The 23,367-nt window shown below is 41.8% G+C and overlaps 1 protein-coding gene across 1 annotated transcript in view; it reads left to right on the top strand.

Moving 5' to 3' along the window:
* The window catches only part of LOC131237065 (uncharacterized), a 58,002-nt gene that overhangs the window by 14,084 nt on the left and 20,551 nt on the right, over positions 1-23,367 (top strand). The window contains exon 5 of the mRNA XM_058234713.1: positions 19,523-19,741. Within this exon, the coding sequence (XP_058090696.1) occupies positions 19,523-19,741 (219 nt within the window). The remainder of the gene's footprint in view (positions 1-19,522; positions 19,742-23,367) is intronic.

The raw sequence follows: 23,367 nt of genomic DNA, 5'->3' as shown, positions 1-23,367 counted from the left end.
CAAAGCAAAGTGCCTCGTAGTGGAATGGGCTTTTTGTATAAAATCTTTACAAGATTGTAATTTTTCTTTTTTGCATAGGCTGTAATTTTTGTGCTATCTTGGCATTTTCTTAATAAATTGACCTGTTACTGTTAAAAAAAAGTATTTCGTTGGTTTCTTGAAGCATAGCGGAAGACCAAAATAGGTTGAGGGTAGCTTTCACTTCTTGTATCCAAAAAGCTGTACATAATGTTCTATCTCGTCTTTGCTTAGTTGCAGTCCCAATAATTTTCTCTGTCTATGTTTATTTTTTGACGCTGAAACTGCTTCGACACAACAAACTCACTTCTGCCCCACAGAAAAGAATCGCATCGTTTGCATGTTGAAGATGAGTAATTTGCAAATTTGCATTTTCGACCGCAAAATCTTGGATGAACCATGACTCCCTAGCCTTTTCAAGCATCTTGTTAAGAGTCTCACCCACCATAATAAATGGAAAGGGAGAGAGAGAGAGAGGGTCTCCTTGCTTGAGACCCGAGAACTCTTGAAGAAACCTTTAGGAGATCCATTGACAAGAATCGAGAAGTACGCCGATCCCATGCATTCAACATCTATCCTTGCCATTTCATCCAAAAGCCTAGTCTTTCCAACATATATTGGTCAAATTCCCAATCCTAAATATATAAAGCCTAGTCTTTCGAAAGCGGTGGAGGATCTTCTTTAGGCTTGGCATGGTGGAAGATGCAGGAAATCCGAGCAAGCTAGTTGGAGGCTCTATGTTATGGCTATTTTGTGGGTTGTTTGGGGAGCTAGAAATGCTTGTTGTTTTCGAAATGTCCCGGTTTTATTCGAGGAGGTTATGGTCAGAATCAAGAATCTTGTCTCAGAATGGGTTCTCCATGTAAAAGCAGTCTAGTTGTCCTCTTTGGCCTGCTTGTTGGGTGGCTTTGTAGTTTGTATTCTTTTCTCGCCTTTTGGCATGCCTTTCAATTAAATTACTGTTCTCTCCGAAAAAAAATAAAATCCCAATCCACACGTCATATGCCTTCTCCATATCAACTTTGCAAATTACACTGAGTAATCTAGTCCATATTCGGAATCAATGTACTCATGGGCAATCAAAGCTTCATTCAGGATTTGCTTGCCGGACAAAGAAGCCCCCTTGGGCCTTCGGTATATCTTCTCCAAGCACCTTTTTGAATCTCGAGGCAAAGATTTTATATGGAGTCCCGATAGAACTAATCGGTTGATAGTTCAATAAGTTGTCTGCACCTTCTTGGGTATCAATGTGCTAAACATTGCCCCAAGATCCTTTGCTAGACAATCCCTATCATGAAACTTGGTGATGAAATCTAACAAGTCCCCTTTGACTATTTACTAGTTGATTTGAAGGAAGGCAATGGGGAATCCGTTTGGTCTTGAGCCTTTGTCCCGTCCTATTGGTGAAGATTATATAAACACTTAATGATCTATTGGTGAAGATTCTATTGTTTCACTCTCTCCAGATAGACCATAGCCACACATCAAAGCCAAACGCCATAAGGTCTTCTTGCTTTTACCTACAATCCTGTATTCTAGGCATGAACAACTCCCACAATAGATCTTGGCATCACCCACCATAATTGAAAGAGGCCTAGGAACCTCTGCCAGAGGTTATAAGAAAACGTGCAATTGATGAATAGATGATTTGCTTCTGCATCCTTTAGGCATAGAGGCTTGCATGCACTATAACATATTCCTCCTCGGAAGGTGATCGACCGTCAGCACATTGTACTTAGGGCCTGTTTGGATCAGTGGAAAATAGGATTCAACATTGGAAATGGAAATCATTTCCTGTGTATGTGATGGTTTGCCTTGTTTGCTAAAGACGAGGACTGACAAAATTAGTTTTCCTTTCCACAATTTTCCTTAGAAAAGGGCCATTTCCTTTTCCTTTCTAAAACCTAAGAAACGAGATTTCTACCCTTTTTGAGAGACAACCCTCACTTTTTGACCATCGACTATTCCACATTTCCATTTAAATCATGTATGCTAAAACAAACAAGTTATTTAAGGATTCTTTTCCACAGTTTTCCTATTCCATAATTTTCATTTTTTCCCCCTTTCTACTTATTGCCGCCAATCCAAACCGGCCCTTAGCGACTAACCATCCGATAGCAATTACTCTTGGAGGGCCAGGGAACCTCCTCGCACTTTTGCCTTCTTACTCATTTCTTGTTTTTTGGGAACTCTGCTTGTTAACAATGAGGCAAGCAGTCCCCAGCCCAGTTAAAGGGGGGTTGATGTCAAGTAGGCAGCCAATTATTGAATATTTGCCGAGCAATCACAATGATCCCTATATTGGATATTTGATAAGCAAATCAGGATTTGTAAAGCTGACACCAAATAGCTGGGCCTGGGTAGAGGCTACAATGACGATGATGATTTCTCTTTTGTTGGTTTTCTCCTTCTCAATTTATTTCTATTTCGAGATGCCATGTGAATGTATAGCAGGGGGTTACTGATAAAAAAGGTTATGGGAGGGGCTAGTTGTAATTAATGTTTTAAATATCGACGACATCAGCCGATATATCCCATGATATATCTTGTATACCACCTGTGTGATATAATGCACAAGTAGTGCCGATATATCTCATATGTTCGATCTGGTGAGCATTTTCAATTTCTGATCCTTTTTTTTTTTTTTTTTGTTGAAATTATGTTAAATCAGTGTCAAATGGTTATAAAACCATTGGTTTTTCATGTTTTGCTTGAAAAATCATCGAGTTGGAGCTTTGATTTCGATATCCATTGGTTCTTCATGTTTTTTTTTTTTTTTTTGAGACGATGATAATAAAATTTTATTTAGAAAGGCAGAAGCCAAAGAATACAAAGGAAGAAAAAACAACAAACAAAACAAAAGCTTCCTCCTACAAATCTAACCAACTGGAAATTGGGTAGCACGGAACACATTAACTGTATGTGCCCACTTAATTACATACATTTTCTCCCTATTAAAAACTTCAAGAGAGCTCTGCCTTTGATTTATGAAACAACGACTATTCCTTTCCATCCAGATACTCCAAAGACTTGCTAATAAACATAATTGCCATATACGATCCCCATTCTTACTCTTACCCCCTTTGTGCCAAGCCAAGAAAAATTGGCCGATCGATCTTGGAATAACCCATGATACTCTGAATAGTTTGAAAAAACAAGCCCACATTTTTTATGCAAAACGGCAATGAATGAACAGATAACCAATTGACTCCTTGCTATAACATAATAGACATATTAGGGATTATCATACCGCGCGTACGCAAGTTATCAATTGTAAGAACCTTTCTCCTACCCACCAACCATGCAAATGCTGCCACCTTGGAAGGAGCACCATATTTCCAAACACACGCTGTATTACATGCAGCTTGCTCAGAGAAAACCCCATCTAATTTCATATAAAATGACCTAACTGAAAATTTACCAGCTTATTCATTGATCCACACATGGCATCAACCTTTGAAACTGATCAGATGCAATTCGAGAGACAATCCAACAACCTAAACAGCTCCTCTATCTTAGTCAAATTTCTTCTACATGGAGGACACCAAAAAACTTCCTCACCATGAAGGAATAACACCTCTTGACTGAGATATTTGGATATGTAGCGATACGAGCTAGGTGAGGAAAAACCAAACCCAATTTTTGATTTCCCACTCACACGTCCTCCACTAATCGAATCCTCTTCCCATTCCCTAATGAGAACCCCACACTTTCCCAAACCTTCTTGTTTAATTTGTTTACCGACTTCTATAATGATAAAGGCCCTATACAATGAAGAATCCTTTGTCCATCTGCCACCGTCCTCTACACCATATTTTCTACCCACATCTCCCTCCACAAGCTACCTTCCTCCACCCTAAATCTCCACACCCATTTGCCCAATAGTGCCATATTCATCACCCCCAATTTTTCTAGCCCCGCGCCTCCTTGGGATAATGGTTTGCAAGCCTCATCCCAATTCAAGAGATGAAATTTATGCTTATCTTCTGACCCATGCCAAAGAAAGTCTTGTCTAATCTTTTCTAACTTGCCCGCAACCAGTGTTTGAGTTGTCGTTATCGCTACAAGTTTCGCTGGCCGGAGATAAAAGACATAATATCGTTTTCGCCGATAATATCGCCGATAACCGGAAATGTGGGGAAAAATGGTGAAACATAAGAATAATGGTAGAATTTTTTAGTGAAACTTTAAGAGATGCTAAAATACACATATTTGCATATTTAGGAATCAAAACATTGCAGAAAGAATGCATACATAATAAATTTCCATTAATAGGGCCTAAAAGTATATGTTGTCGTAAGAAATCAGTCCAATAGTTAAACTACAATCACTTATATCTTATTAAACTAATTAATAAGCAAATAAACATGCATAAATATGCATATAAACACAATACACATGCATGATGATCCAACCATCCACCCATTCATCCATCTAACCATCCACCATCCATCACATCCATCCATCCATCCAACCATCTCATCCATCTGTCCATCCCATCCCATCGATCCATTTAACATCTCACCCCATCCAATCGTCTAAGCATATATCTAACAATCCAAACATCCCATCCAATAATCCAAACATCAATCCATCCCATCCAATCGTCCAAACATACATCTAACAATCCAACCATCCCATCCAATAATCCAAACATCCATCCAACCATCCCATCCCATCCCATCCCATCCCATCCATCCATTTAACATCTAACCATCCATCCATCCCATCCAATCATCCAAACATACATCTAACAATCCAACCATCCCATCCAATAATCCAAACATCCATCCATCCATCCATCTAACCATCCCATCCCTTCGATCCATTTAACATCTAACCATCCATCCATCCCATCCAATCATCTAAACATACATCTAACAATCCAACCATCCCATCCAATAGTCCAAACATCCATCCATCCATCCATCTAACCATCCCATCCCATCCATCCATTTAACATCTAACCATCCATCCACCCCATCCAATCATCCAAACATACATCTAACAATCCAACCATCCCATCCAATCATCGAAACATCCATCCATCCATCTAACAATTAATTAATCTATCCAATCATTCAACTATCCCATCCCTCCATCCATTCATCCATCCAACCATCCCATCCAACCATCCAAATCCATCCATCCATCCAACCATCCAATCATCTAAACATTCATCCATCCCATCCAATCATCCATCCAACCATCCAACCGTCCCATATTTCCATCCCATCAGATCATTCAACTATCCATCCATCCATCTACCCAAACATCCAACCATCCCATCCAATCATCCATCCATCCCATCCAATCATCCATCCATCCAACTGCCCACCCAAACATTCATCCATCCATCCAACCATCCAACCATCTCATTCAATCATCTAAACACACATCCATCCATCCCATCTAGCCATCCAACCATCCCATCTGTCTATCCATCCAACTATACGATCCAATTATCCAACCATCCATACATCTCATCCCATTCACTTATTCATTCATCCAATTAACCATCCACCCAAGCATCCAAGCATCCATCCATCCAATTATTCATCCAATCATCCAAAATCCATCCGTCCATCCAACTAGCCATCCTGTCACACCCTAAACTCGGAAACCAGGCTCACAGAATTCCCGATCGCCGAGTCAGGCGCTGACAGCCTCCGCAGTACCCCATTCTTGGCTCCTGGCATCCATTCACCAAGTTCCGATCCTGGAATCCTACAAGGAGGATTTCTATAACATAAGTCTGATTCATAATGAGCATACCCAAGATCATAACATCGTAACCATAGATAAATAATTACAGGAACATCATTTCAAAATCCATTAAGAATTTAAACTTTTTACAAGTACGAGGCTTAAAGGGAAATACAAAGTTTATATAAAGAAAACTCTAAAAGGATCAACGGCACGCTCCGGCTCCTGCTCCGCTCACTGACCTCGAATCACCTGCACGCATCAATCGTGCATAAGCTTATAGAAAGCTTAGAGGGCGGTGTAAGTGTGTGCAGGACAGGTGCCATGAATGCGATATCAGAGTATGCGGAAGAATGTGGTAAGACCATAAATACCACTAGCCGTCACAAGGCTAAGCAATGCAAGGCAGGAATACCATCTGCCGATCAAAGTCTACGCAATGCGGGGCTATACAGCCAAGTGCCATATGTAATATGCAATGCGGTCATGCTCATCCTCATATCAAGTCCACAAATTAGTATAGTTCTTCTTTGGGAAATCACCGGGTCAAATACACTACCTGCTGTCTGCCGCTCTCCTAGCCGCACAGCCCAGCGAGCGCAAGAGACCTCACTACCCGCCTGTGGACAGCTAATCACCAATAAGGCTCGACGGTAGCGGACCCATTTACGAGCTGATCAAACTCAGCCTAGTTATCGCCCCCTCACTTAAGCGGGTAAGGCCACACCCCCTACCAACCGATCATGATACAGTGAGAGATGCGGCCTAATGGTAAAGGCACCGGCGCTCATGTTTTCCACTCGGTCTCGGCGTCGGGGCATCTCCTGGTTCCATGAAGGTTCTCAAACTTTCACCCAAGGACATCCTACGTGCCCTAAATGCTCAAACAAACATTTTCGGTATCCAAATCTGGCCATCCATGATATACCTGTGGAGGCTTCAGCCTTGATGAAGCAAGGGCGAATATCTATGCCATACAGATGCAAGATGCATGAATCACGCCAGTTAACCATGCATTAGTCCTGCGCATCCAGCACTCATGTAGGGCAACTCCATATCTCTGGGAGTCCCATAAAAACAATCTGCCCAACGGCATAAGCCATGATCAATCCATGCTCCAAGCAAACATATAATGCACATGGATGAGTCATGAGAGTGACATAGTATGTCATGAGACGATGTTGTATTCTCCTCTTGCCAAGGTAGAGTTTAGGTACTTAGACAAAATCCTCAAAAGGTACCAAGGTAGAATTTAGGTACTTAGACAAAATTCTCAAAAGGTAAAAGATACTACTAGTGGGGGCCCAATGGTTTGGGATAGCCCACAAGGTCCAAGTAAACCATACTATGGGCCTAAGGAATAGGGATGGGCCCAAACAAGGTATAAGGTGGACATCCAACCACCAAAGGATGAGAATGGACCTAACAAATAGGCCTAAGGTGGACATTCAACCACAAATGGCCTAGAGGGGTCCACAATGGGGACATTTAACCACCATTGTCCCCAAGAAGGTGGCCCAATCAAGATAGCTAACTAAACCAAGGCCCAAAGCCCGAATATCATTATGAAAATAAAAAGGGCAGCCATGCATCCACATCACAACACATAATGGCCCCAAGAGAATGGCCCAAGGTCCTCATGTATATCATGGGTCCAATAAGGGCATAACATGGCCCAAGCATACACATCATTACGGGCCAAATGGGGCATCCACGGTCCAACCCTCAATTGTGACCGGATCCATGCATTAAATGGATCAAATGGACAGCCCACATGCCCAAAAATACAAGGTGTGGGCCTCACAACATCAGCCCATGACTTGACAATGCCTATCCAACAAGTTTCAAGGCAAGTCAGCCCATACTAGGGGTTTAAATGTGGTATTCAAGGTTTATTTACTCAAGTTAGGCTCATAGATAGTTCATTGGACCCATAATATAATAGGGTCAGCCCTTGAACAATACTGGGCTCCAATGGAGAACTTCCAGTCCAATTGGGCCTAATAGACCATAAAAAATCTGGTTTATAGATGGTCTACAATATACAATAAGGATGGGCCTTACGAAGCATCAATTAAGCCCAAAAATATCCCAGAATCAATCTGATCATGTGTGTACTCTACACTCTTCATTTGGTGGGCGTCACATCCCTTACAATACCCACAACTTGAATCATACTTCTTATAGTACATTGTTGGACTTTCAGCCCACCCAGCTTCTTGGGCTTGCTAAGGTCCAGCAGATGGGATTTATAGAAGAAAATAAATCTGGTAATGGTCCTTAATACTTATAGTGGGCCCCATCAGATGGAGAGTGTGAGTACAACACCAGAAATGAGGTGGGCCTGGGCTTCCCAAGGGCCTAAACGGCCTAACATACATACATCAAGGTGGGTTCCAATGGTGGGCATCCCTCCAGGGAGTGGTCCGCACATCAGTGGGCCACCCTAGGGAGGACGGCCAAGGGTAAAACACATACATCAAGTGGGCCACAAGGTGGGACGGCCAGCCCACCCCTTGGGCATCCCAAGGGTGGGATGGCTGACCCCCTTCCAAAGTCCAGGTGGGCCCCACTTTGGGACATCCCATCAGGGACTGGTCCCCTACTAAGTGGGGTGGATGATTAGGATAAAAACATACATGAAGGTGGGCCTGAGGTGGGGTGAATGGTCAGCCCATTACTGGACATTCAGCCCAGCTGGATGTCTAGCAAGGTGCTACTATCCCAGCCCCTAAACACCCCAAATTCAAATCAGATATGTGGCCCATAGGCATCTGGGGTTGTCCCCTACAAGGTGGGCCATAAGTTGGGTGAATGGGAAGGCCACCACCACACAAAAGCCTAGGTAAACAACCATGGACAACAATGTCTAAAAAAAATACAGCAGAAAAATAAAATACTGTTGTCCCTGTTTTGAGCACCCCAAAAGGGTGGGCTCAAGTCCTCTAAAAATTAGGGAAAAATATTTCTAACCTCCCCATACAAGTGTACTTCAAGGTGGGTCCACAAAAGTGGCCCACCATTTCAAAAACTATTTTATATTCATGGTTTTCCAAACTGTAATGTTGCTGGATAGTCCAAAAAATCTGGACTGTCCACCACACTTGGGCCACACCTTTGGGTCCTCAAACAAGGTCAGATAGGTGTGAAATTTGGTACACATCTAGGTGGGGTCCACACCTCCAGGAAAAGTCAATCAAAGGGGTAATAAGAATCCCCCACACAATCCAAAAATCTGACCCAAAATCATTCAGAAACTGTCCAGAAAATTTCAGGACAGCAACATCTGCATGAAGTAAACTGAGCATATGTACTAAAATAAAAGGAGATCACCCCATAAAACCTGTGTTGTGGTCCACCTTAGTGGGCCCCACAAAAATCCAGACTTAATCCACCCCTTAAAATCCATTGCATGTGCCCATAAAAGAGCAAATAAGACATCAACGTCCATAGAGTGGACAGCCATGGGCATCCACTCTCCTTGGACGGTCTGGATGCTTCCAGGCCACAAGGTGGGCCACACACGTCAGAGAATAAGAGATCAACAAAAGAAAAATAAGGATCGGCCGCAAGGGAAGGGGCTCCGCCACAATGAGGCCCTTCCCTTTATCACAAACCACACATCCACTATTATTGATGAAGGTACAAGGATCTACACATACATGCATCTTTCTAATCAAGATCTAATGGTGGAGATGCCATCTCCACCAAGGATCAAGGGTCTAGATGACCCAAGAATCCTTCTAACTAAGAGAAAAGACCATGGTGTGGTCCATGGAGAATGGCCCCACCCATGGATTATGCATGCAAGAAGGAATGGGCCAATGGCCACACCCAAGAAGACATGAGGCCTCCACCGTCATTTGGTGGGCCCCACATTCTTCCAAATATGAGATGAAGAAGAAGAACAACTAAAGAAAGTAAAAATCTGAGATCTTAGTTTACAAGAGCACCCACATTACTAATCTTTAAGGTACCACCACCAAGAGATTCTCCAAGCTCCCCAGTACAAGATTCAAAGGCCAAGATTTAGTGTTAAGGGCTGGATGATGGAGTTTTTGGGTGGATGGAGGGTTGGATTCCAGCCAAAGGGTGGGACGTCCAAGGTTGCAAGAGAGGGAGAGAGAGAGATGAGGAGGAGAGAATGGAAGGAATGGAAAGAATGGAAGGAAGGATTGCTAGAGAAAGGGGTTTTTACCAAAACCCATCATTGGGTTGTTAGAAAAGAGGGATGAATGATTTCTTCTCTCCCTAGAGAAGAGGGAGGTTAGATTTTTAGACCTTGGTTAGAGTAAAGAGGCTTGCTAGCATGGGAGAAGCAAAAAGGTGGCAACCTAGATAAGGTAACCAATGATGGGAGGGTTAGCTAAGACCTAGCTACCTAGGGAACCCTAGCCTATCTTAGCTAGGCTAATCATGACCCCTAGTATGATGCAAGCATGTATGGAATTTCGTGCAACCCTAGGTGGGCCCCACAAATCGCGATTTACGGTCCAAAACAAGCACGATTTACATCTTTTGATGTACAACTCGGATTGCTACACGAGATGCGGCATTGGAACCGCGGCGACGATGCAGTTGCTATGACACTAGTTTCGGTCGATGCGGGTCAAATTTATATGATGGGACTTAAGGGTCATCGCAAATGTAATCCGTAGGTTGCGGGTCGCCGGAATTCGATCGGTAGGACCGCGGGACTCGACGGAGCGAAATTGATACTAATGTTAAGGGTCTCATAGCTTTCTCCTCCTAACAAAAAATTTCGTCCTCAAAATTTACCATAAACAGGACATAAAGAAATGGCAAAAACATCATCATATATATCAATCATCATCATATGAGAAGACAATACAATCAATCAAACAATACAATCAAGCATCAAACAAATGGGGATAACGCTCTCGAATCTCAGCCTCGCGCTCCCAGGATGCCTCTCTTGGAATGGTGACCTCACTGAACCTTCACCAACAGCGTGAGACTCTTAACCTTAGTATTCATTTCGCTCCGTCGGGTCCAACGGTTCTATCGGTCGAATTCCGGCGACCCACGACCTATGGATTGCATTTCAATGATCCTTAAGTCCCATCATATAAATCCGATCGGGATCGACCCGAAACTAGTGCCATAGTGACCGCATCGTCGCCGTGGTTCCAACGCCGCATCTCATGTAGCAATCCGAGTTGTACATCAAAAGATGTAGGCCGTGCTTGTTTTGGATCGTAGATCGCAATTTGTGGGGCCCACCTAAGGTTGCACGAAATTTCATGCATGCTTGCATCATACTAGGGGTCATGATTAGCCTAGCTAAGATAGGCTAGGGTTCCCTAGGTAGCTAGGTCTTAGCTAACCCTCCCATCATTGGTTACCTTATATAGGTTACCACCCTTTTGCTTCTCCCATGCTAACAAGCTTCTTTTACTCTAACCATGGTTTGAAAATCTGACCTCTCCCTCTTCTCTAGGGAGAGAAGAAATCATTCATCCCTCTTTTCTAGCAACCCAGTGATGGGTTTTGGTAAAAACCCCTTTCTCTAGCAATCCTTTCTTCCATTCTCTCCTCCTCATCTCTCTCTCTCCCTCACTTGCAACCTTGGATGCCCCACCCTTTGGCTGGAATCCAACCCTCCATCCACCTAAAAACTCTATCATCCAGCCCTTAACACTAAATCTTGGCCTTTGAATCTTGTACTGGGGAGCTTGGAGAATCTCTTGGTGGTGGTACCTTGAAGATTAGTAATGTGGGTGCTCTTGTAAACTAGGATCTCAGATTTTTACTTTCTTTAGTTGTTCTTCTTCTTCATATCATATTTTGAAGCATGTGGGGCCCCACCAAATGATGGTGGAGGCCCCATGTCTTCTTAGGAGTGGCCATTGGCCCATTCCTTTTTGCATGCATAATCCATGGGTGGGGCCATTCTCCATGGACCCCACCATGGTCTTGTCTCTTAGTTAGAAGGATTCTTGGGTCATCTAGATCCTTGATCATTGGTGGAGATGGCATCTTCACCATTGGATCTTGATTAGAAAGATGCATGCATGTATAGATCCTTGTATCTTCATCAATAATAGTGGATGTGTGGTTTATGATGAAGGGAAGGGCCTCATTGTGGCAGAGCCCCTTCCCTTGCGGCCGATCCTTATTTTTCTTATGTTGATATCTTATTCTCTAACGTGTGTGGCCCACCTTGTGGCCTGAAAGCATCCAGACCGTCCAAGGAGAGTGGATGCCCATGGCTATCCACTCTATGGACGTTAATGTCCTATTTGCTCTTTTATGGGCACATGCAATGGATTTTAAGGGGTGGATTAGGTCTGGATTTTTGTGGGGCCTACTAAGGTAGACCACAACACAGGTTTTATGGGGTGATCTCCCCTTATTTTAGTACATATGCTCAGTTTACTTCATGCATATGTTGCTGTCCTGAAATTTTCTGGACAGTTTCTGGATGATTTTGGGTCAGTTTTTTGAATTGTTTGGGGGGTTCTTATTACCCCTTTAATAGACTTTTCCTGGAGGTGTGGACCCCACCTAGATGTGTACCAAATTTCACACCTATCTGACCTTGTTTGAGGACCCAAAGGTGTGGCCCAAGTGGGGTGGATAGTCCAGATTTTTTGGACTGTCCAACAACATTACAGTTTGGAAAACCATAAATATAAAATAGTTTTTGAAATGGTGGGCCACTTTTGTGGACCCCACCTTGAAGTACACTTGTATGGGGAGGTTAGATATATTTTTTTCCCAATTTTTAGAGGATTTGGGCCCACCCTTTTGGTGTGCTCAAAATAGGGACAACAGTATTTTATTTTTCTGCTGTATTTTTTTTAGACCTTGCTGTCCATGGTTGTTTACCTAGGCTTTTGTGTGGTGGTGGCCTTCCCATTCACCCGACTTGTGGCCCACCTTGTAAGGGACAACCCCAGATGCCTATGGGCCACATATCTGATCAGATTTTGGAGTGTTTAGGGGCTGAGATAGCAGCATCTTGCTGGACATCCAGCTGAGTTGAATGTCCAGTAATGGGCTGGCCGTTCACCCCACCTCAGGCCCACCTTCATGTATGTTTTTATCCTAATCATCCATCTCTTGTGTGGCCCACTTAGTAGGGGACCAGTCCCTGCCTGGACTTTAGAAGGGGGCCAGCCGTCCCACCCTTGGGACGCCCAAGGGGTGGGCTGGCCGTCCCACCTTGTGGCCCACTTGATGTATGTGTTTTACCTTTGGCCGTCCTCCCTGGGGTCGCCCACTGATGTGCGTACCACTCCTTGGAGGGACGCCCACCATTGGAACCCACCTTGATGTATGTATGTTAGGCCGTCCAGGCCCTTGGGACGCCCAGGCCCACCTGGACGTCCTGCCTGTTTGGTGGTGTTGCTGGACTTGCAGTCCAACAGCAGGCCCATCTCATTTCTGGTGTTGTACTCGCACTCTCCATTTGATGTGGCCCACTACAAGTATTAAGGACCATTACTAGATTTATTTTCTTCTATAAATCCCATCTGTTGGACCTCAGCAAGCCCAGGAAGCTGGGTGGGCTGAAAGTCCAGCAATGTACTATAAGAAATATGATTCAAGTTGTGGGTATTGTAAGGGATGTGAGGCCCACCAAATGAAGAGTGTGGAGTGCACACATGATCAGATTGATTTTAGGATATTTTCGGGCTTAATTGATGCTTTGTAAGGCCCATCCTTGTTGTATATTGTGGACCATCTATAAACCAGATTTTTTATGGTCCATTAGCCCAGTTGGGCTGGAAGTTCTCCATTGGAGCCTAGTATTGTTCAAGGGCTAACCTTATTATATTATGGGCCCAATGAACTATCTATGAGCCCAACTTGAGTAAATAAACCTTGAATACCACATTTAAACCCCTAGTATGGGCTGACTTGCAAGGCCCACCTTGAAACTTGTTGGATAGGCCTTGCCAAGTCATGGGCTGATGTTGTGAGCCCACACCTTGTATTTTTGGGCATGTGGGCTGTTCATTTGATCCATTTAATGTATGGATCCGGTCACAATTGAGGGTTGGGCCGTGGATGCCCCATTTGGCCCGTAGTGATGTGTATGCTTGGGCCATGTTATGCCCATATTGGACCCATGATATACACAAGGACCTTGGGCCATTCTCTTGGGGCCATTATGTGTTATGATGTGGATGCATGGCTGCCCTTTTTATTTTCATAATGATATTCGGGCTTTGGGCCTTGGTTTAGTTAGCTGTCTTGATTGAGCCACCTTCTTGGGGACAATGGTGGTTAAATGTTCCCATTGTGGACCCCTCTAGGCCATTGGTGGTTGAATGTCCACCTTAGGCCTATTTGTTAGGTCCATTCTCATCCGTTGGTGGTTGGATGTCCACCTTATACCTTGTTTGGGCCTGTCCCTATTCATTAAGCCCGTAGTATGGTTTACTTAGACCTTGTGGGCTATCCCAAACCATTGGGCCCCCACTAGTAGCATGTATCTTTTACCTTTTGAGGATTTTGTCTAAGTACCTAAACTTTACCTTGGTAAGAGGAGAATACAACATTGTCTCATGACGTACTTTGTCACTCTCATGACTCATCCATGTGCATCATATGTTTGCTTGGAGCATGGATTGATCATGGCTTATGCCGTTGAGCAAATTATTTTTATGGGATTCCTGGAGATATGGAGTTGCCCTACATGAGCGCTGGATGCGCAGGACTGATGCATGGTTGACTGACGTGATTCATGCATCTTGCATTTGTATGGCATAGATATTCGCTCTTGCTTCATCAGGGTTGTAGCCTCCACAAGTATATTGTGGATGGCCAGATTCGGACACCGAAAATGTTTGTTTGAGCATTTAGGGTGTAGGATGTCCTTGGATGAAATTTCAAGAACCTTCATGGTACCAGGAGATGCTCCAACACCGAGACCGAGTGGAAAACATGAGTGTCGGTGCCTTTACCATTAGGCCGCATCTCCCGCTGTATCGTGGTCAGTTGGTAGGGGGTGTGGCCTTACCCGCCTGAGTGAGGGGGCAATAGGTAGGCTAAATTTGAGCAGCTTGTAAATGGGTCCGCTACTGTCGAGCCTTGTTGGTGATTGGCTATCCACAGGCAGGTAGTGAGGTCTCTTACGCTCGCTGGGCCGTGCGGCTAGGAGAGCGGCAGTCAGCAGGTAGTGTATTTGACCCCGGTGATTTCCCAGAGAGGAACTATACTAATATGTGGACTTGATATGAGGATGATCATGACCGCATTGCATATTGCATATGGCACTTGGCTGTATAGCCCCGTATTGCATAGCCTTTGATTGACAGATGGTATTCCTGCCTTGCATTGCTTAGACTTGTGACCGCTAGTGGTATTCATACCGCATTCTTCCGCATACTCTGATATCGCATTCATGACACCTGTCCTACACACACTTACACCGCCCTCTAAGCTTTCTATAAGGTTATGCATGATTGATGGGTGCAGGTGATTTGAGGCCAGTAAGCGGAGCAGGAGCATGAGCGTGCCCTTGATCCTTTTGGAGTTTTTTTTATATAAACCTTGTATTTTCCTTTGAGCCTTGTACTTGTAAAAAGTTTAAATTCTTAGCGGATTTTGAAATGCTGTTCCTATAGTTATTTATCTGTGGTTATGATGTTATGATCTTGGGTATGCTCATTATGAATCAGACTTATGTAATAGAAATTCTCCTTGTAGGATTCCGGGATCGAAACTTGGTGAATGGGCGCCAGAAGCCGAGAATGGGGTACTACGGAGGCTGTCGGCGCTGGACTCGGCGATCGGTAATTCTATGAGCTCGGTTTTCGAGTTTGGAGCGTGACACATCCCATCCAAACATCCATCCAACCATCCAACTATTTCATCCCTCCCTTTATTCATCCAACCATTCGTCCATGCTATCCAATCATCCAAACATCCATACATCCATCCTATACATCCAAATAATTTTTAAAAATATTTAAATAAAATTTTATTTTATTTTAATGTGTCCACGAATTAGAGGTTGGATTGTTCAAACAATCTCATTTTGGGACTGTTACTTAAGTAACCTACTTCCACAATTTAATTGGTGTATTATGAGTTAATATGTATGCCACGTGTACAATTTTTAAGTGCTAGTGTATCAAATCATCATACATTGCCGAGTATCATATAGCTGCTTTATATCTTGTTTTGGAAATTGACGAAAATAGAGCCTTGGAAGTTGAAATTGACAGAGAGAGTAAACAGTCATTAATTTTGGTCAGAGAGAGAGAGAGAGAGAGAGAGAGAGAGAGAGAGAGAGTCGTTGCAAGGAGGAAGAAGAAGAAGAAGAAGAAGAATCAAAATTTTGCCCTAAAAGCCATTGACGGTGGAGTCGCACCAAATCAAATGCTCGAATATCCAAATAGATGCAGTAAAGAGGTGCCGGAATTGACAACCTAAACCAGATCTGAAGCAATTTCAACACATCCTCTTGATTTTGTATTAATTTTTTTTTTTTCGATTTTTATGATATACGCACAAAGCAATTGGTGGAAGTCGAATGTAGCTGGACCGATATTTTCATGATATTTAAAGATAATATTGTCGAAATTTTTGTGTGACAATGGTGCATGGGAGTTTTGGGTGTTGATCGTGCCCGATAATGTTGAAAATATCTCCATTTTATCGTTTCAGCGATAAAATTGCCGAAAACTCGCCGAAACCCCGAAGGGATGTGATATATGGGGGAGTCAATGTCGGTGACTCGTTGATACTGATATTATCGATAATAGCGTCGACAATATGAACACTGCCTCCAACTGATTTTGGACATCTAAAAATAGACATGAAATATATTGGAAGATTTGACACGACTGATTTAATCACTGTTAACCTTGCACCCAAAGAAAGATTCCTCCTCCAAACTGATAATTTCCTTCCAAATCTTTCTACCACTTTATCCCAAAGGCGCTTAGCTAGCTTCCCAATACATAATGGAAGACCCAGATATGAAGACGGGAAATAACCTGCTTTACAACCAAAACAAGCTGCATAGGTGTCAATCTCGACCTTAGAAAGTCCCACCCCTATAGTTTGCTTTACTAATTTTAACCTTTAGACTCGAGATCGCCTCAAAACATATGATAATGGTTCGTAGATTATTAATTTGCAATTCGTCCACCTTGCGTAGTAATAATGTATCATTTGCATACTGAAGATGATAAATTTGAAATTCTGAATTATCCACCCGAAAGCCCTCCACTAAACCTGCCGCCACCCCTTGTTCAACCATCCTCCCAAAGACCTCCACCACCACTGTCGCAAACCTCTAGAAGGAGGGAAGTATCCACATGAAGCTCCATTTAACAATACCAAGTATTTTGGCGATTGAATACATGCTTGCATCCAAGCTCTCCATATCTCCCCACACCCCAACCATTGTAACATATAATTGAGAAAGCTCCAGTTGACGTGATCATACATTTTTTCAATATCAAGCTTACATATAATACCTTTCACACCTTTCCTTTTGTAAGAATCAATACATTCATGGGCTATAAGCATGCTATCCACAATCTGTCTGCATTTCACAAATGCCCCTTGAGATCTTGAAATCACCTCAATACATAGCTGAATCTCAATGCCAAAATCTTTGCCAAGATCCTGTATGCCCCCCCAAGTGGCTAATTGGCCTATAATCCCTCAAGCACTCGGCCCTTTCTTTTTTAGGGTTTAAGGTAATAAACGTTGCCCCAAATTCTGAAGCCAACTGACCCGAATAAAAAAAATTCATAAATAAAACTTATCAGATCATGCTTCACTGCATCCCAGAAAATTTGAAAGAAGGCAATTGGGAAACCATCCGGACTGGGAGCTTTATCACTTCCTAGATCTAAGACTGCCTTTTTAATTTCTTCCTCTGTAGCTGGTCTTTTTAATGCTCCGACTGAATTCAAGGATAAGGAAACAAAGGAAAGGTCATTAAGAGGTCTCCTCCAATCTTCCTTTTTGAGCCGATTTTTTAAAAAGCTAACTATTGCCGAACAAACTTTACCCTTGCCTTCAAATCTTTCCCCACCCATTGATACACTTGATATTTTGTTAGCCCTTGCTCATGCACTTGCCATGGCATGAAAGAATTTTGTGTTCTTGTCTCCCTCGTTTAGCCAAACCGCATGAGATCGCTGTCTCCACTTTACTTCCCCCTCTCTTAGCCTAGTGTTATATTTTGCCTTATAAATCTCTCTCCACGCCCTCTCTACCTCAGACAATTCGCTGGTCTCTTCTTTTACATCACGGGCCTGAATATCTTGCAACAACTTAGTTGATTCCTCTTCACGAGGCTTTCAGACCTTTTTCCACTCCATGATTTTCTTTTTTAACAATTTCATTTCTGGAATAACCGAAAACCTGTAAAACCCTCTACATCAAAACCAACCCACAATTCTTTACTTTTCTCCGAAAAACCTTCCACTTGTAGCCATGCCAACTCAAATCTAAATGGACGAGGTCCCTGATCCTCTTCTTCCACTTCTAGAATAATTGGGCAATGATTAGAAATTGGTTTTGGTAAGCCTCTTTGATGCGCTAAAGGGCACTTTTCACCCAATCCAAGGAAACAAGGAATCGGTCTAATTTTGATTTAATAGCATTTGTCTGACCATTTGACCATGTGTATTTTACTTCTCCCATTGGCAAATCCACAAGCTCATTCCTGGTAATCCCATTTGAAAAATTCCTCATGCTTCGAGTAATTCAGCCCCCTCATTTGATTTTTCATACAAAAACCTTACCATATTAAAAAACATGTTCTCCATGTTTTTTTTAAAAGAAAATTTCCTTCAACATGTTTAGGAGTATTTGATGAAATGATCATCACACACTCTAATTTTGAAATTTGAGCGTAGGTCGTCCAATTTGGGAAAAATTCGAAATTTCCCCAATTTCTCCCAAATTGCTTGCAATGATGCACTCCAAACATGAAATCAAGCATATATGAGGGCTGATCTATTGATTTGTAAGTCTTTGTCAATTTTCAAAAAATAAAAATAATTTTTAATTAAAATTTAATAAAAAATTATTGAAATATTTTTTTTCCTTCAAAATTTCCCTTCAACCAGCTGTTAATTGAGATTAATTTCGAAGTATTTAGGATTGTTCGATGAAATGATCATCACATACACTCTAAATGTTATGCATTCAATTTGAATATGGTTACATTACTTTAGTTAGATAACGCATAGCTTAGGACCCTATACAAAGGAAACCTATTTTGTGCATTGCTTTTTTGAGATGTTATGATTTAAAAGTGTGTATTAATGTCTTTTTTAACAGTTCCTGAAGTTTCATTGAAAACTTTAACCATTTTTCCTAATATTTCCCCATGTTTTCCAAAAAGTGCAATAAATTACCTGACGCGATATTGATATTTTGAACACTAGTCGTAATGCAACGAGTCCTTTTCTAGTAGCTCTCCATGTACATAGTGTACCAGCTTGGTAGCTTACTGTTTGTGCAATTAATGACAGCATACCTCATTTGCTGTGAATGCTTTCTTATTCACACCATTCATGTTCTAGTTGCTTTAAGATTTCTTTATTACTGGAAAGGATGTTGTGATAGTTAAGGGTCTTGTTGGCAGCCAGATTTACTGTGCCATATACTTTATGCATAATATAATGATAGGCAGGCCATATGGTCAACACAGTTTGTTTAGTTCTATTTATTCTGTCTCATAATAGAATCATCAATAATCTCCATTGCTTCAAGCAAGTTGTGCAGTTCTGTATATTTTCTTCTTTTATTTTATTTCAATGTTAACACAACTCATCTTCTGTGACGGTTGTAGGATGTACCCGAATATGCTCCTGGCACACAGAAAAATGTGACAGGTGAAATTATCAGGTGGAATAATGTTTCTGGTCCTGAGAAAATGGATGCAGTAAAATACATCGAGTTACTTGAAGCGGAAATTGAGGAACTTAATCATCAAGTGAAAAGGAAGTCTGCTAATGGGCAAAATGAACTGTTGGAATATCTCAAGTCCCTTGAACCACAAAATTTAAAGGTAATATGGATTTCGATCCCCTATTCGATATATCTGGTCCTTTATATGTTATGGTGATAAAAGATGCATCTATACAATTTCTTGGACGCTGCTTCCAGTCACCCTTAGGGGTCGTTTGGTTGATGGTAAATGGATGCACATGGGCAAAAGGGTCGTTTGGGTGATGGTAAACAGTGGTAATTGAAATCAATGTGAAATGGAATGCATCAAAATCATGTAACTTGGAATCCTCTCGAAAGGCTGCGAATTGGATGCAAATGCTAGAAACGGTTGGGTTTTCAAAAGTGGACCCACTTTTATGGCCCACCTGAGGCTTGCTCCTTTTTTTTTTTTTTTTGTTTGCCAAAGTATATATTTCAATGGGCTTATTACAAATATTTTGTCAAATATCATATATACTAATTTGAAGTATTAAAACTGATTTACTTGATGCATTCTAATTACAGGCATCCATACACAATTTTTTTACAGGCATCCAAACACAATTTTTGGATTCCAGTGTATTCTAATTACAAGCATCCAAACGCAATTGAGGATTCCAAATCACATCGATTCCATTTACCATGTGATTTGGATTCCAATGTATTCCAATTATAAGCCTCCAAATGATCCCTTAGGGAACAATTGCATGTCCCTTGTGTGCTGGGTGGGCTGGTTTCTTGTCCACCCAAATTGCCATTTAATGCATGTCGTGTTTGATTTGAGATGCATTGAATGATGGTTTGGGACAGAAAGGGCTGGAAGAGTTATGCTTACTGCCATTACTGCCTGCCATGCTGTCCCAAATGCACATGTCACTCCAGAGTCCAGATATCGTTCCATTCTGCTAAACAAGTGGACCCTTTTTCACTTTTTTGACCTGTAAATGGAAGTGTTTGCTATTTTAACTAGCTGCCCTAGATTTCTAGAGCTATTTTAACTTGTAAAGAAATTTCACGTTTTTGGTGAACGCTTTTTCTCATCTAGCCGCCTAGATTTCTAGAGCTTGAGGCTGAGCCTGCTCCCTGCTGGACTAGCATATGTAACTTTTGATAAGGAAAACATGAAGAAAAGAGAGAAAAAAGTCGCCCAGCTGAAACCCATTGATCGAACCTTTAGGCCGATCCCTGCTTTCCATGGCAAATAAATGGAAGTGTTCCAATGACATCATCTCCTAACACGCGATCAGAGTGTTAGTTTTCATTAGCATAATCTGCTAAACCCATCGGTTTAACAGTGATGGGGCTACTTTGGTGACTTCCACATGAGCGCAAAATCGTAGATTCTAGATCACCATTGACAACATCAGAACCACTCATGTTCTCACTATGTAGTGGTCATCAACATGCTCACTGTAACTCAGTAGGTTCTACATACAAACCATCCAATCACCTATGGTTTGCTATTTTAGATTGTAAAGAAATTTCTTGTTTTTGTTGAACGCTTTTTCTCATCTAGCTGCCCTAGATTTCTAGAGCTTGAGGCTGAGCCTGCTCCCTGCTGGACTACCATATGTAACTTTTGATAAGGAAAACATGAAGAAAAGAGAGAAGAAAGTCACCCAGCTGAAACCCATTGACCGAACCTTTAGGCTGATCCTTGCGTTCCATGGCAAATAAATGGAAGTGTTCCAATGACATCGTAAGTCAGTAGGTTCTACATACATCCCATCCAATCACCTATGGTCAAACTGCTTTATCTCCTTGCAATAATTATATGGTTGTGGAGACTATTTTCCAATCATATTGGTGTATCGATTGGTACTGAAGAGTCCAACAAGTGAACATATGGGCCCTTGAGTACTTGTCCATTTATCAATTCAATACAAGGTTCAGACCCACCATCTTTCAACATTCTTAAGTAATAATACAAGGATCAGACCCACCATCTTTTAACATTCTTAAATGATTCATACTGTGTAATGTGCATACACGGTTTAAACCAACTCAATTATATAAAACATGCAAGTCATCATCGTAACATCCAAAAAAACCTTGGATGGCCAAGATCCATTGACCAGAGCTATCAATATCCAAGAGTGTTGACGGATACTCCGTGTACTACATCGTAGTGATGAATGGTTCAGATTCAACATGCATCTGTCCACAGAACAGGCTATGATGATCAATGTCTGAAGACGGTCCAGATCAGGCAATCAATGTTCTTAAGTTAGATGGTTTGGAGATGGCAGTCCTCATCCAGGATGGATGCGTAGATCTCTTGATTAGCATGCAGGCAATATAATGGCTCTGATCTAACGTGGTGTGTCTAGTGGATGGATGGATCAGATCCGGTGATTCATAATGTGATCTATGAAACCTGAGGTGTGAATAGTGCAGATCTAGACTTCAAAAGGCCTGATGCACACATTTGGGACGATTTAGATCTAAGTGAACTCAGATACGACGGTTCAGCTTTTGTACATGTGTTTAAGATTGCTTGCTGTGATGTGATGCATTGAGTCAAGCTTTGTTACACATGAACAGCTCTTTAGAGCTGTATGCACCAATAGCTGGTTGAATCAGACAGTCTTAGGAACAGATTAGATGGCTTGCACACAAACTCATGATCTTGTTTTTATCTATGAGACTAATTGTAAGATACCGTTGATGATCTTTGATAGACCTATGAACTTAGAGCCATTGATTGCAATTATTCCAAAATCACAATCGATTGTATGATGTGCTTTTCAATATGATTGAATGGATCAAAAATGATCATGTGATTTTCTATTGATCATGATCTGCATTTGCATGGCCTCAAAACCTACATTTTGATACCACATTTAAACACTTACAAGAACATAATTAACAGCCATGACCCCGAATTAGGATCATGAGACATAGATGCACACTTACCATATTGAAAGCCACAAATAGGTAAAGGGATCAAGCACATACTTTTCACTATGGCGGTTTAAAGATGCACAGCTTGCTTCATAGGTGCTTGAGGTTTATGATGAATGGTCTTAATTAGTGGTCCCACATCTTGCGGTATAGGTCACTCCTACCTCACCTTCTCCTAGTTTTTGTCTTAATGTGTGAGCTAAGGATGGGTAGTTTCACATGACTTGAGCATATGGAGAGGGCCAAGAGTCCTCTATATTTATATTTTTTTTGGCTCCACTCTCTTCAGAGAGACCAATGCTCTTAGGAATCATTTTCCTTTTAATGCTAACACTTTTATATTAGATTTCCTAAATTGATTCGACTTGAGAGACTCAGAGCCCACGTTTTCTTAAAACACAAGGAAAGCACTTGAGGCCACAATCATGTGGACAATTGTAACAATATGTGGATGATATTCTGCTTGCTAGTTGTAACAATTTGAGATAAAGTCATTTCTCACTAAGAACTTTGAAATGAAAGATATAGATGAGGCAACCTTTTTTATTGGAATTGAGATTTCAGGCATAGAGGGCCTATATCGAGAGAGTTCTAGAGAGATATGGTTATGTAAAAAATTGTTCATCAACCGATGCACCAATTGTGAAAAGTGATGAGTTTAGTTTGTTGCAATGCCCAAGAAATGACTTAGAACGTAGAGAGATGGAAAAGACTCTATATGCTTCTATAGTAGGTAGTCTAGGTTATATTGAAGCATGCATGTGTTCTAATATTAGTTTCGCAATTGGTATGTTGGGAAGA

Source organism: Magnolia sinica, chromosome 2 (genome assembly GCF_029962835.1).
Source record: "Magnolia sinica isolate HGM2019 chromosome 2, MsV1, whole genome shotgun sequence".
Classification (NCBI taxonomy): Eukaryota; Viridiplantae; Streptophyta; class Magnoliopsida; order Magnoliales; family Magnoliaceae; genus Magnolia; species Magnolia sinica.
This window is presented reverse-complemented; position numbering and strand designations above follow the sequence as displayed.